The 15,913-nt window shown below is 36.7% G+C and overlaps 1 protein-coding gene across 6 annotated transcripts in view; it reads left to right on the top strand.

Annotated features, from left to right (window-relative positions):
• MID1 (midline 1) overlaps positions 1-12,768 on the top strand; it is a 422,175-nt gene extending 409,407 nt beyond the window's left edge. For all 6 annotated transcript variants that reach the window (XM_039319806.1, XM_039319976.1, XM_039319559.1 and 3 more), the window contains 3 exons: positions 9,212-9,373; positions 9,916-10,123; positions 11,147-12,768. In XM_039319806.1, the coding sequence (XP_039175740.1) occupies positions 9,212-9,373; positions 9,916-10,123; positions 11,147-11,495 (719 nt within the window). In that variant the 3' untranslated portion in view covers positions 11,496-12,768. The remainder of the gene's footprint in view (positions 1-9,211; positions 9,374-9,915; positions 10,124-11,146) is intronic.
• Positions 12,769-15,913: the final 3,145 nt, after the last annotated feature.

Here is a 15,913-nt window from a genome sequence, read left to right as displayed (position 1 = left end):
AAAAGGGGGAGTTGTAATTTATGTGAAAAAAACCTTATCGGCTAAACTAATTGACTCTGATTCTCAAGGAAGATATGTCATTATTGATTTAGTACTACAAGGCAAGAAATTCCTTATTGTTGGATTATATGCTCCTAATCAGCAACAGAAACAATTTTATAAGTTTTTGCATGGAAAAATAACTCAGTTGGATTATAAATCTGTTATTTTGATGGGAGATTGGAATGGAGTTCTGGATTCAAGGAAGGATAAAAAGGGTTCTTTTAAAACTTTTAATCAAACTAAATTACCTAAAGCTTTTTTTGATATGAAAGATGATTTGGAACTCATTGACATTTGGCGAGAAAGGAATTCAAATGACAGAGACTTTACTTTTTATTCGGACAGACACCAATCATTTTCTAGATTTCTTTTTAATTACTACTGATCTTTTTTCCAGGGTTAAAAAAGTCAAGATTTTTCCTAGGACATTGTCTGATCATAGTCCTGTGTGGTTGGAGCTATTCGTGGAAGACGAGAATAGAAGATCTTGGAGATTGAATGAAAATTTATTTACATGGGAGGAGCTTGTACAGAAATGTAGAGAATATTTGAAGGATTTTTTTGTCTTAAATATGAATAAGGGTACTTCAATATCTATGGTGTGGGATGCTAGCAAAGCTTACATGAGGGGAATTTTGATTTATATGAATAATGCTCTTAGGTCTAAATTGATACAAAAACATAAAGAAATACAAGAAGAGATTAAATTAAAAGAAAAGGCTTTTATTTTGAATCCAATGGATAATAAGTTAAAGGCTTCTATAAATATGCTCAGGGCGCAATTTAATATGTTAATGGCAGACCAGGTTGCGACTAATTTGCGCTATATGAGACATAATACCTTCTGCAATGCAAATAAGCCTGGGAGGTGGTTGGCTTATCAGTTACGTAAGAAACAGAAGGCAAGAATTATAGAGAAAGTAAAATATAAAGGTAGTGAGGTTTATCAACAGAATTTGATTAAAAAGAGTTTTTTAGATTTTTATACAAAATTATATGCTAGTGATAATATACAAGCTTTAGATGTAGAGAAGTATTTACAATCAGTACATTTTCCTAAACTTTCTAATGAACAACAAAACGTGATGAATTGTTTAATTACTTCAGAGGAAATTGGTTTAGCTATTAAACAGTTAAAGGTGGGAAAGGCCTCAGGTACAGATGGACTAACGGCAAAGTATTATAAAATGTTATCTGAAGAAATGATAGAGCCATTAAAAGAACTCTTTAATAGTATTTTGCTGGGAGCTCCAGTTCCCCCTTCCTGGAGAAAGGCTTTTATATCATTGATCCCGAAGGAGGATCAAGATCTTACTGAACCTAAGAATTATAGACCTATATCTCTTTTAAATACAGATTATAAGATTTTTTCTAAAATCTTGGCAAATAGATTAATGCAGGTTATGAAGGATTTCATTCATAGTGATCAGTTTGGATTTATAACAGGAAGATATATGAAATACAATGTAAGACAAATCATTAACTTAATTGAGTATTTGGATAAGAATAATCAGATCCCTGTGGCTTTTATATTTTTGGATGCTGAGAAAGCTTTTGATCAATTAGATTGGCAATTTTTATTTTTACTTATAGAGAAAATGAATTTTGGAGATAAGTTTCTATATGCTCTCAAGGCTATATATCAACAACAGTCTGCTCAAATTATTATTAAAGGGGGATTGACAGAGACTTTTAATATTGAAAAGGGTACAAGACAAGGATGTCAATTATCCCCATTGTCATTTGTTTTAACAATGGAGATTTTGTTAATTCAGATTCGGAGTCAGCTGTACTTAAGGGAATAAAAATAAATAAGAATGTGTATAAATTGAGAGCTTTTGCGGATGACTTGGTTATAACTTTATTACAACCGACTCAATTGGTTAGTCATTTGTTGGAACTTATAACTCAATATGGGAAAGTTTCTGGTTTTAAAGTAAATAATAATAAGACTAAAATATTATCTAAGAATATGACTAAGAGGGAAAATGAAATTTTAGTTAAACTTACAGGTTTTCAGATAGTGAAAAAGGTTAAATATTTGGGAGTATATATAACTGCTTCTAATGGAAAATTATATAAGAATAATTATGAAGTATTATGGACAAAAGTACAAAAGGATCTAAATGATTGGAAAAAATTACAACTGTCGTTGGGGAGAATTTCATTTGTAAAAATGAATGTTCTACCAAAGTTTCTTTTTTTGTTTCAAATGATACTCATTTTAAAAAAAGATGCTAATTTGGATGAGTGGCAGAAGGGTATCAATAAATTTATTTGGGCTGGGAAGAAACCAAGGGTGAAGTTTAAGATTTTGCAAGATGCTCGAGAAAGAGGAGGGCTTAAGGCACCTAATTTGAAATTATATTATGATGCAGCCACACTAACTTTGATAAGTGATTGGCTTAATCTAACAAACAAAAATATTCTTTCTCTTGAAGGGTGGGATTTATTATATGGTTGGCATGCATATTTAATTTTCAATAAGAAAGTAGATCGGGCTTTTAAATTGCATATTTTAAGAAATGTCTTACTTTGAGTCTGGAAGAAGTATTATTACAGGTTAAATTACAAAATACCTATTTGGGGGATTCCTGGACATGCAATTGAGGGGACTTCTAAGGGGATGAATTTTGAAAAAATTCCGTATAAAGAATTACTTATTTGGTCAGGTACTGACTGGCAATTAAAATCTTTAGATGTATTAAGGCAAGAAAATATTTTACAGTCATGGTTCCGGTATTTACAAATAGTGGATAGGTGGACTTTAGATAAGAAAGTTGGAATAACATTAGGAGATTTTAAAAAAGCTTTCTCCGCATCCAAAAAATATCAAGGCTGCAGGGATTTGATTATTCTTATCCAAATACTCAATTAGATTAACAATTTGTCTTACATTATATTTCATATACCTTCTAGTTATGAATCCAGATTGATCACTATAGATCAATTGCTTCAAAACTTGCATTAACCTGTTTGCCAATATTTTGAAAAAATCTTATAATCTGTATTCAAAAGAGATATAGGTCTATAATTCTTAGGCTGGGTCAAATCTTGATCCTCCTTTGGGATCAACGATATGAAAGCCCTTCTCCAAGATGGAGGTACCTCTGCTCCCAACAAAATACTATTAAAAAGTTCCTTCAATGGTTCTATCATTTCTTCAGATAACAGTTTGTAATAAATTGCTGTTAGTCCATCTGTACCAGGAGCCTTACCAACCTTTAATTGTTTGATTGCCCAAATGATTTCCTCAGAAATAATTAAACAATTCATCTCATCTCGTTGGTCATTGGAAAGTCTAGGAAAGTGTGCTACCTGTAAATACTTTTCTATATCTAAAACTTGTATACTTTCACTAGCATATAACTTTGAATAAAAATCTAAAAAAACTCCTTTTAATCAGATTCTGTTGATATACCTCTTTACCTTTATAATCTATTTTCTCTATAATCTTTGACTTCTGTTTCTTTCGTAATTGGTAAGCCAACCACCTACCAGGTTTATTTGCATTACAAAATGTATTATGTTTCATGTACTGCAAATTAATTGCAATCTGGTCAGCCATTAACATATTAAATTGCTCCCTAAGCATAGTTATAGAAACCCTTAAATTATTATCCAATGGATTTAAAATAAGAGCCTTCTCTTTGAGTTTAATCTCTTCTTCCAATTCTATACGTTTTTGCATCTGTTTACGCCTATTCACATTGTTCATTTAATCAAAACCCCCCTCATATATATGCTTTACTAGCATCCCAAACCATTGGCATCGAAGTACCCTTATACATATTCAAAAGAAAAAATTCCTTCAAATATTCTCTACATTTCTGTACATTCCCCTCATATCTAAATAAATTTTCATTCAATCTCCAAGTCCTTCTATTCACATCTTCAACAGATAACTCCAACCATACAGGATTATGGTCAGAGAATATTCTAGGGAAAATCTTAACATTCTTAACCCTAGAAAAAAAGTCATTAGTAATTAAGAAAAAATCAATTCTGGAATATGATTGATGCCTGTCCGAAAAAAAGTAAAGTCTCTTTCTTCAATATTCTGTTCTCGCCAAATGTCTCTAAGTTCCAAGTCATCCTTCAAGTCAAAAAAAGCTTTGGGTAATTTAGCATGATTAGAAAGTTTAAAAGAACCCTTCTTATCTTTACTTGAATCTAAAACACCATTCCAGTCACCCATCATAATAACAGATTTGTAATCCAGTTGAGTTAGTTTCTGATGTATCAACTTGTAAAACTGTTTCTGTTGTTGATTAGGGGCGTATAATCCAATAATAAGACATCTCTTACCATTTAATAATAAATCAATAATAACATATCTTCCTTGTGAGTCAGAATCAATTAATTTCGGCGATAAGTCTTTCCTCACATAGATAACTACTCCCCCTTTTTTCTGCAGAGCTGAGGCTATAAAATGTAATCCCAGCCGGGAGTTAATCAAATACTTTTGGTCCTTTGAAGTAATATGAGTCTCTTGCAAACATACAACATCATTCTTGTGTTGTTTCAAATAATGAAATACTTTCTTTCTTTTCTGTGATGAATTCAAACCATTAACATTCCATGTCAGAAACTTAGCCATCTTTAGTGGCATGAAGCCTCCGGAATACTGCTTGTAAGTCTGCCGTCGAAGATCTCTTCAATCTTGTTCCTCCCACTGGCTCTGAGGTAGTCGAATGCATTGTAGATCCAACATCCACTTTTTGTTGTTCTTTTTCTTTACGTCTATATGCTGCACAAGTCATTCTCTGCTCCTTTGGATCATCTTTTACCTCCAGACACTGTTGCATAGATTCAACCTGCAAATCTCCTGAAACTGATGACATTGCTCCTTCAGCCAGCTGTTCTTCAAGCTTGTCTTCAATTTTCTTAGATTGTGGAGATGGTGGTGTACCTGCCTTCAAAACAGAAGCATAAAAATCTCTTGCTTTAAAAATTGTGTTAAGTCTATAACGTGTCCCAGCATAGTTCACCACAATTCCAACAGGTAAATCCCATCTGAACTGAACCTGTCGTTTTTTAAGCTCCTCAGCCAAAAAAGTAAAGTCCTTTCTTTTTCTAAGAATTTTTGAAGGTATTTCTTTTAAAATTATAACACCTTGAGCTGCAATTTGAAATCTCTGCTTGTAAAAAACCTGTATAATTTCATTACGAAGTAATCTTCTGGAAAAATAAATCACCACATCTCTTGGTAAATTTCTCTGTCTCGCAATCCATGAATTAACCCTAAAAAATTTTTCTATCTCTCTCAAAATTTCTTCAGGATCACATCCCAAAATAGGAACTAAATCTGCTGCAATTTCTTCTTTCACATTCTCTTACAAATTCTCCTTCAGCCCTCTTATTCGCAAAGCATATTCCATATCCTTATATTGTGCCATAATAATTTCATTCTGTGCTGTATCAACACTATTTTGTACTTTTTCAACTCTACCTTTCAACATTTCCCACCACATCATCCACATGCTCATCCAGACATTCTACATGAGCTGCTAGCCCTTGGAGAGCCAGCACTATATCTTCTCTCATCTCCCTATTTTTCTCCTCAAAAAGCTCTGCTGTCTCTTTTTTGATCTGTCGTGCTGTTTTCTCCAAAGCATCCTGTAAATCTTTAAGTGTGAATGCTGGTGGTGGGGGAGAGGATGGTGGAGACTTAGGCTTAGATTGCTGTACAGTCTGAATTACTGGAGAGGAAATTGAGCTTTTGGGAAGAGCAGACATTCCAGGATGTTTAGAAGCCATTTTCAAACCATTTAAAACCACTTCTCTTATAAAACCAACAATCACAAAAAATAAAAAGAGGGGACAGTAAAAACAACCCCCCCCAATAAAAAAGGCTTATTCTTTAAATGAGTAACCAAAATCCGTTACTTTGTTTAAACTTTGTTGCCAAGTGAAAGTGAAAGTCTTTCTTAACAATGTCCTTTCAAAGAAAGAAACGGCATTCCTCTGCCATTTTTCACTTCCTCCCTTTGTTAAAATAATAGGTGGAGAAGATACTTTAATTATTTCCTGAGTTAAAGTCCCAATTTATCACAATTCTAATCCTCCTGGTCAGCTCTGTCTGCTTTTGATTTTACTCACAGATCTCTTTAAACAGCAGATGTGGAAACAGCGTCTGGCTTTGTTCCTAAGAACAAAGGCATCTCGGGATGCGGAGAAGAACCCAGACTCCGAGGGAGTTCTCCCCCTTCGCCCTCCAAAAAAAAGATTTATGGAGGACCTGGGGAACTCGACCTCTATCTGAGTAAGCTCACCTTCTCCCCTTCTCCCGGGGAGAAAGGCTCCAAGCCACGAAACAGCTGTTGATCGCTATCTCTGCAGGCTTTAACACATTCCCAGGGCGGAAGGGTAAAAAGAAGCCACCATCGGCGCGGCAAACACCACCGGAAGTCCCTGTTTACCAATTATTGAATGATTTATGCTTTGTTAAAAAAATAAAATATATTGTGGGAAAAAAAGAAACTGGATTCTTCAATCTCCTCACCAGGATTCCTAAGTTCCCCACCAGGGTTGGGTTTATGAGGCAGCTGGTGCCTCTATCAGGGCTTTTAATGAGACTTTTTCTGGCATTCCTGGACTAAACAGTTCTACAGTTCTGGTGAGAGGCGCAATGGGTCCACTTACCAGGGGTTCGTCTTCTGAGCTGTCATCAGAGGATTCTGGGGGCTCCCTGCTCAGGGTTAGAGTTCCTCCCCCCTTTTCGATGGGGTTTGGACCTTGACAACCTCTACGCTTTTCATGGCTGTTTGTTTGGGTTTCTGCAGCATTTTCCCAGGCTGCCTCCTCTGGCTCGGTCAGGCTTCCACACTGAGGTCTTTCAGTAGCATTCGCCTGCGTGGTGTCCCTCCTTCCCACACTTGAAACAGCCAGAAGATCTCAGTGTGGTGGGGGTTGGTTTCTCTGGCTCCCAAATCCCCTCTGCAGGGGACCATCCCCAGGACTGCCCCAGGCATCATTGTCTCTGGGGTGGGTCAAATTCAGCCTCCTTGGCTAAAATGTACCAGTCGTGGAGCCGATCAGGATCTCCCCGGGGAATGCAGGCATAATACAGGTCATCATTTAGTCCATCTTTAAAATGACCCTTGAGGATATCTTCTGGCCAGTTGAGCCAGCTGGCCAGAGCTCAGAACTCCTCTGTGTATTCGGCTACAGGGTGACAGTGCTGTCTTACCATCTTTCTGCATTCTCGAGCCTTCCAATCAGCCAAAGGGTCCTTGAACCTCATTCTCAGGGCTGCCATGAAGTGGTTGAAATTCTGCAGCTCTGGGGCATTGATATCGTGTAGGGTCACCATCCACTTGGCCGCCACTCCATCTAGTACCATGGTTATGATTCTGATCTGCCTGTGGTCACTGGGGATGTCTCGGCTGTATTCCTCCATATAGCTTACGACGTGGGCAAGGAAGAACCCCAATTTCTGAAGTTCCCCATTGTACTTTATCCCCAGCTGCGGAAATTTCCATTTGAATCAGTGGCCTCTCCTTCCCCTGTGCCAATGTCTATCTCCATCAGCGGGCACAGCTGGAGCAGAGGTGACTGCTACTGTCGCAGTTGCAGCCTCCAAAGCGCTGGTGGAAAGACCCGGGTTTGCTGCTTTGGGTTCCGTGCTGCCCTCCCCTTCAGCTGGGCCTGGGTTTGCTGTGCCCTAACACGGATCAGCTTTCTCTTCCTTGAGGGAGTCGAAGGCGACTCTCAGCATGTCAATGGCTTGCTCCAGGAACTAACTTGAGTGGGATGGTCTCTCATCCTTGTCCTCACCGAGGTGGAGTGATCTCTCCATCTCCCATTTCCAACCTGGTTGGTGGCTGCCTCATTTGAGAGTCACCTTCCTCACTTTCTGATCCCAGTCCTCCTTTTTCTGATGCCCAACGGCCACCTCGGATTGTCCCAGTGCTCAGTGGCCACGGCTTCGTTGGACACCCCCCATGGTGTCGTCTTCCTTCTCCATGCCTAAATCCAACATAGTTTGCACGGTCCCTGTGGTGAGGGTCTTCCTTCTGAGCTGACCAAATTTGCAGATCCTGCCTAATGTAAGGACTTGCCTCAGACCCTCTTCCCAAGAAAGCAGAACTCTTAGAACGACTTCATTCCAAAAGGAACTTTTATTAGGAGAAGTTGACAGTAGGCATAGAAGGCAGGATCTGAGGGGTTCTTGCACGAATCAATAGGTTAAAAGAGCAACTAGCAAACCCCACCCAAATAGTCCATCCTTTCAGTTCAAATGGGCCAATCTCCAGGTGTGAATCCGCTGAGGGAACGGGGATGATAAGGCAACCGTTCCCAAGGTTGTTTAGGCTGTTAGGTCTTTGCGCCTTTTCTTCCGTAACAAGAGATAAGCCAGATGGTCAGAGGCACATTCCTTTCTCACCCCAGGCTGGCATCAAGGGAGATGGTTCAAAGAGCAAGCATATAGAGAGAAGCAAAGAAGATACAGTGTAGCGGCTATAGCAAATTAAAGAGGATACATTGTAACACCCATGACTTTCCCCCCTTCCCCTTAGGAGTATGGCAGAACCTGCTGGAAGAAAAGAGAAGGAAATTACCCCCCTTAAACTGGGTTCTGACATATATTATATTTTGAAGGGAATTTGGAAGTTGTTAACTTTCCCATAAGAGTTTCAGTTAACTGAAAAATAGATGGCAGGACTGAAACCATTTCCCCAAAATACTTAAGACAACTTATCTGATTAAGTTACAAAAACTACCTATAAGTTTATACCTCTTTTTGAAATTCCATCCTCCCTCCCCTCCCTGCTTCACTTATATCAGGAGTCCCCAACCCCCGGTCCATGCACCAGTACCAGGTCATGGCATGCCAGCAACCAGTCTGCACAAATAAGCAAAGCCCTATCTGCAGGATACAGGCAGTACACAAAACTACGCACACTCCGGTCTGCGAAAAACCTTTTCGTGGAACCAGTCCCTGTGCCCAAAAGGTTGGGGACCTCTGACTTATATCTTATAGGAGCCTTTTACATAACTAATCAATAGAAAAATTACTGTTGATTGACCAGATGCTTAATCGTTCAAAGAAGCAAAGGACTTCTGCTCCTTTGAATTCTTCAGCAGCTTCAGGTTCACCTTCTTGTTTCAGGTCTAATGAATGTGGACTTTGTAAAACAATTAATGCTTTTGATTTAAAATACAGGTCTGTGTAATTCAGCTGACAGCTGGATGATTGTTCCAAATATCAAACAAAACCATTACACAGTGCATGGCCTGCAGAGTGGCACCAAGTACATCTTTATTGTTAAGGCCATTAATCAGGCTGGCAGCTGCAACAGTGAACCTGGAAAGCTGAAAACAAACAGTGAGTAGTTTTACATCTAATCTAAACCTTTTCCTCTCTTCTTGATTTGACTCAGTTAGACACTTGAAAAGTACGGAGATAGTGTGTAGCTCTCTCTTTCATTTTAGTGCTTTCCTGTACAATTCTTATTCCATTCAGCAAAAATGTATACTAAAGTCTTTGAGCCATATACTATTAACATACATGGAAGCACCTAAATTCTGAGGCACTGTGAACAATTTAGGGAAGGATACAAAAGGGAGTACTATTTACTTTTGCTTTTTAAAAGTTTCCATTCCAACCTAACTTCTATTTATTTTTATATACTCTTATCTAAGCACATTCAAGGTTTAAACTTACAAAGGTCAAAATAGCAATTGCTGAGAAAAAAGGCAACTGCAAAACATAGCAGGACTATTGAATAAATTAAAATAGTTTGGGGGTGGGAGGGGACTTATGGGAAAATAATCATACTAGGGATTTCATCTACAGAAATTAAATATCTTTTTAATGTATGCTGAAACAGGCTTTATTTTAAAACTGTTATCTTGTTCATATTCCAGGTCAGCCATTCAAACTGGATCCCAAGTCTGCTCATAGAAAGCTAAAAGTATCTCACGATAACTTAACTGTGGAGCGCGATGAAACCTCTTCTAAGAAGAGCCACACCCCTGAGCGTTTTACTAGTCAAGGCAGCTATGGGGTAGCTGGCAATGTGTGTATTGACAATGGACGTCATTACTGGGAGGTGGTTATCAGTGGAAGTACATGGTAGGTGGGTCAACCCCATACAAGAACACATACTTTCCCTAAATTAGTAATAACACTTCAGATTTGTTCACTTTAACTGATGCAAAGAAATTGACAAAATGTTTTAAGGCAGGGGATATTGTTCTTGTTAGTTTTGCAATAGTAAAAAAAAAGTTTATAATAAAGGTGGCAGCAGGTCAGATTACATTAACAGCTTTGTAGCTTAAATCAGACTGGAGGAGACCAGTTTTATAATATTACTAGAACCAGGACTGGAATCATAGTTTTTAGGCAGAGATATTACCAGATTGGGATTCATAGCCTTTTATAAATCCATTCTATTCCAGAAACCATATCAGTATTTAGGAGAATGAGGAACTAAATTAGAAAACAGATACTCTACTAGTAATTTTTCTGCACTAATAGTTCAGAATAGGGAGGCGCAATGGCTCAGCAGTTAAAGATGCTGAGCTTATCAATTGGAAAGCTGACAGCCCGGGTTTGAGATCCAAGCACCATACAATGGGAGAGTTCCAGTTACTTGCCCCAGTTACTGCCAATCTAGCAGTTTGAAAACAAGCAAATGTAAGTAAATAAATGGGTACCACTTCGGTGGGAAGGTAACAGTGTTCCATGCATCTCTGCATATAGCCAGGCTGGCCACATGACCACGAAAGTGTCTTCAGTTAATGCTAGCTCCCTTGGCTAAGAAATGGAGATGAGCACTGCCCCCTAGAGTTGGATATGATTGGATAGGGGAAACCTTTACCTTTGCTTCAATTTATCAATTGCTTCAGAGCAATTGTTTTAACCTATGTAAGCTAGGCCTTGTTCACTCTTGACAAGTTCATTACATGGCTGTTTTTATACTGGAGAAAATTGGGACAATAAGATTTGCATGACTTGCCTCTCACAGTATAAGAAAGAATATTAACTAAATATGTACAGTACTTCTTTTGAACTGCAAAAGACATTTTAAAGGACATATGGCTTCAGAAATATAGCAAATACATGACATGAATTTTCTTAATTTTGTTTTTGTAGGTATGCCATTGGTATTTCTTATAAGTCTGTACCAAAACATGAGTGGATTGGAAAGAATTCTGCTTCTTGGGTTCTTTGTCGTTGCAACAATACATGGGTGGTGAGACATAATAGCAAAGAAATTCCAATAGACCCTGCACCCCATCTTCGCCGTGTTGGCATTTTGCTAGACTATGACAATGGTTCGTTGGCCTTTTATGATGCCTTGAATTCACTACATCTTTACACTTTTGATATTACATTTTCACAGCCTGTATGCCCAACATTCACAGTCTGGAATAAATGTTTGACAATAATAACAGGCCTTCCAATCCCGGATCATTTAGATTTTATTGAGCAGATGCCATGATCAATACTGAATGAAGATGGATGATGAATGTCATGTGGACCTCACGTATACTTTTACGAAACTTTGACTGGAAAAGGGAAATACATTTCATACAAAAAAGAAGTCTTTATCATTTTATAAAAAAAAGAAGTCAGCCAACAGTCAAAAAAGGAAGATCTCCTTGAACATTACTATTTGTTTTGTATTAAAAGCAAGATATGGCTTTAATCATTTTTCAGATTGTTTTTGTTAGATACAAAAATTTTCTCCTTCAGAAAATTTATAAATTATTTATATTTTAAAAAACGCTTCTAATAGGAACCCCCAATTGGTATTTGCATTTGAGTATAACAAAGACTTCTTTTTGAACATAAAGAGCTGTGTCACAAAGGTTCCTACTAGATGTCTCCAATATTTCTATTTTATAATAGAAATACTTATTTGGAATTATTTCAAAGAAGGATACAATATTTATTCTTCCATTTTGTTCTTATGGTGCTTTCCTAACAGTCACTTTTTACTCCATGAAATACTGCTTCAATTTTGAGCACATTAAATTATACTTTAATGTATAAAATCAGTGTCTGAATCAAACAGCAATCAATATTATTGATAACAATTTTCTTAAATACTAATTATTCACTCTGTCACAGTTAGGAATATGTATTTTTTATTTTAATTTTTGGTCTCAGAAAATCATCAACTAGAATGAAACAACTAAGATAGATCTAACATTATGTCTTAGATAAAAGGTCAAAAGATGATCAATTTCTGGTAGTATTGATTTGGATACATATCATTGAAAAGGTACACAAAGTAGCTACATATGCAGTGCTAGGGATAGGCAATGTACAACTGATTTTAAGTATGAGATTTTGTTATGTTATAGTATATCAATAAAAATAGTAAAAGGTATCTTTGTAAGCAGTGCCGGAAAGAGCTGAACTTCACTGTATCATTCTGTGGAATCTTTGAAGGGATCCAGGGTTTCAATTTTCTTCTTAATTTGTTTCTTTTAAGGAACAAGGCCTATAGGGTCAAGTTTTTGAGGTCATGAATTTTTTTCAGCAAAATTTCCAAATGAAAATAATTGTAAGATCTGCACACAAAGACTGAAAATACTTTTATTTTTAGAAGATACATTATTAAATCAATGTATTCTGCTGAAAAGACATTTTTTTACCTGACAGAAAGACCAAAATGATCATAGAAAGTATGAAATTTTAATATACTCAGTCAAGCATTAAATAATGTTTCTAGCCTAGATTAAATAAATAAACAAAGTTGATCAACAGTGTCTGGTCTCTGCCTCTTTGAGGTTGTTTGTGGTAAACGCCTGAACCCTTCACTCGCTTTTTGTTCTTTATCTAAAAAACTACTTTAATAGACTTATAATCACATTATCTGCACAAAAATGCTCATAAGAATAATTTGCCAAGCTAAATTTCAGGGGGGGGGGGGAATAGTTAAAATCTGACATCATGGCAGCCAACCAATGCTAAGGAATTCAGTCCCTTCTTCTATCTCCTTGTGAATATTTATCTGTGTATCATGCTGTCATAATGTGTATGTTAACATTTCTCCCTTCCCTTCCCTTTCTATAGTGTTTTTCAATCTTGGCAGCTTTAATTCCTCAGCCAGCATGTACACTTCTGAAAGTTGCCAAGGTGGGAAAACACTGCTGTAGCTCACTTGCTTGCCAAGAAAAAGAACCACTATACTTTCTAGCAAAACAGTAAACCCCCTAATATTTATTAGAACTGTTGAGAGCTAAGAACTACAAACTCTTTCCTCCTTATCTTACCTCCAAGCCCTTTTGCTTTTATTGTTTTCAGTTTAAGAATATTTATTTTGTTTTATCATAAAAAATAAAATACAAAACAGAAAACAAAACAAAAACATGTCTGTGCTGCCCTGTTCACTAACACTCACACAATAACTGGTCAGTAAGTTTATTAATACTGCCCAGCAATTCCCTTTACCATAAACCTTGAACTGTCCTAATCAAGTCCAGCCATGAGCAAACCAAGGTTAGTCCAATGGCCCAATACTCCACTAGGCACTTGAAAGTTGTTCAAAAAAGAACTTCCAGTTTTTGCACCATAGCACATGGGATTGCGAAGCTCTTATATCCCACAGCTGTTTTTGTCCTGCCAGGGGACCCTAAATGGATCTGAAGTTGCCCTGGAGAGGCTGCAAAGGAAGAGAAGCACCCCATTGATCACGGAACAGTGGTGGTTGTTCCATTTCGATCCAGAGGAAGCTCTCTGACCCGACAAGAGAAAGGCTAGCCTCATGCCAGCATCTAGCTCAAGCTACCTGCAGCCAAAGTCCAAGAGCACTAGCCAGAACAATGGTGAACAGCGTGCTTGGAATTGGTGAGAGTATTTGATCTTGTCTCCTTTATTTTGCAACTAAGTCCCTGGGAAAGATCCCCAAAGCAAGAAAACCTCCAAAAGTGAGGGGAGGGGACTACATTCCCATTCCCCCATAGATGGAAGCAGTGAACAAACAAATCAAATAACAGAAGGTAAACTAGAAAAAAATGGCTTAATTGGCAAAGCTACAAATAAAGGGAATTATGACTTAATACAAAGAAGAAAAAACTTACAAGATTTGCATATAAAAATAAATATGGAAAAGATACCTTATGCATTAGAATGTCAAACCTGAGAAGAAAGAAGACTTAACAAAATGGATACTATTAGGAGAATCACTGTTTGGGAGACAAAAAGCATACATCTTACGCAGTATGTATTCTCTACTACCAACAACAACTATAAAAATACAAGAACTGTTTGACAAGTTGAAAATATTAATTTGGAAAACTATTTGGCAAAGGAAGAAGACAGAGATGGGCTTAAGAGACTTGACTTGCCCTACCAGATGGAATGTTATACGAGCAAACACTTGTTTGAATATGGCTAAATAAACAAATAACTTTGGCTATAAAGGGGCTTTAGAATAAGTGGGATAAGAGATATAAGTAATATAGCATTTTTGATAAGATAGAAAATGTAAAAATACTGGGATGATGTAAGTGAATAAAAAGTTTGAATTTTAAAGATAAATTAAATTTGAAAAGATTTAGGATTAAGGAATGATTGAAATATTGAGGGTAAATTAGGCTTAATAAGAACTTTGATAAAAAGGATATGTAGTGATTTAACAAATCAATTTTTACAAATAGAAGTTAAATATAAATTGATTAGAAAAGATTTTATAGATAGATGTTATGATAGATAAGTAGTATAATATTTCTATAATAAACGAAATATGAAAATACTGGGATGATGTATTTAAATGGAAATTTTGGATATTTAGATGTTAATTACTGAGAAAATTATGATTGATAAGAATTGTTCGAATACTAAGGAGAAACTGAACTTAAACAAGATTTATGAAAATAAAATAATGATGATTTTTACGAAAATAACAAGTTGATAAATGCTATATATGGACACTATTATTGTTGGTAGAAATATAGAAGAAAATGCTTATATTTAATCATTTATATATGGAAAATATCAAATATCAAAAATTATATTTGTTTAATGTTGAAAAAGGAGAATACTACTGGGAGAAGAGAAGATTAAGGAAAATCTTATTAATTGATATACAAATTATGAAAATATAAAAATTATTATTAACTGTTAATTAACTATTATTGATTGTATATTTTTCCCAAAAAATTTATGAACCAAGACAACACACTGTATACCAGGCACTAAGGTTGTTATTGTAAAAAATCAAATAAAACGTTTATTTAAAAAAAAGTTGCTCAAACAAATTAATTTCACCAAACTTAAATCCACCAGAAAAGACACAAGAGAGCTCACAGGGCAAGAAAAGTTCAGAGTCTCCAAGGCACGATTCAATTCCAAACATGGTGTCAATCCAGAATGAAGCAGGAATCAGAACAACCAAACACACAGCTAAAAAACAAACTCATTGTTCCCAGAAATGGCTCCCTCTGTCTGCTGTGATAAATAGCTAGCTTCTAGTGCAGCCCATCTTGAATAGTCTGGCTGATCTTCCCTGCTCCTGCCTTTTCTCTGCCCTACAAGTTCTCAGATCAGGTGCAGAAGGCCATTCCTCCTGCTCTTCGCTGGCCATCTGCCACTGTAAACTTTCCCCAGCTGGAACCTCAGCCAACTCCCCTCCAGCCAGCTGTTCAGAGCCATCAATTAACTTAGTTCCTCACATGCCAGGAATTGGCTCATCCTCCCCTGAGCTGACATCTGAGGAGGTATCTGAGAAATCATTCAAGGGAGACATTGCAACATCCAGTGCTAACAAAAAAGACCCCAAAAAATGGTGTACAAAAGAAAAAAAGTGATCCATAAATAAATTTAACATTTAACATATAGAATCCATCTCAGCTGGATGCTGAACAAAGAAAAAACAGTAAATTCTCCCCCTTTACAAATATAGATATA

Source organism: Crotalus tigris, unplaced genomic scaffold, assembly GCF_016545835.1.
Source record: "Crotalus tigris isolate CLP2741 ecotype Arizona unplaced genomic scaffold, ASM1654583v1 scf7180000017543.2237141, whole genome shotgun sequence".
Lineage (NCBI taxonomy): Eukaryota > Metazoa > Chordata > Lepidosauria > Squamata > Viperidae > Crotalus > Crotalus tigris.
This window is presented reverse-complemented; position numbering and strand designations above follow the sequence as displayed.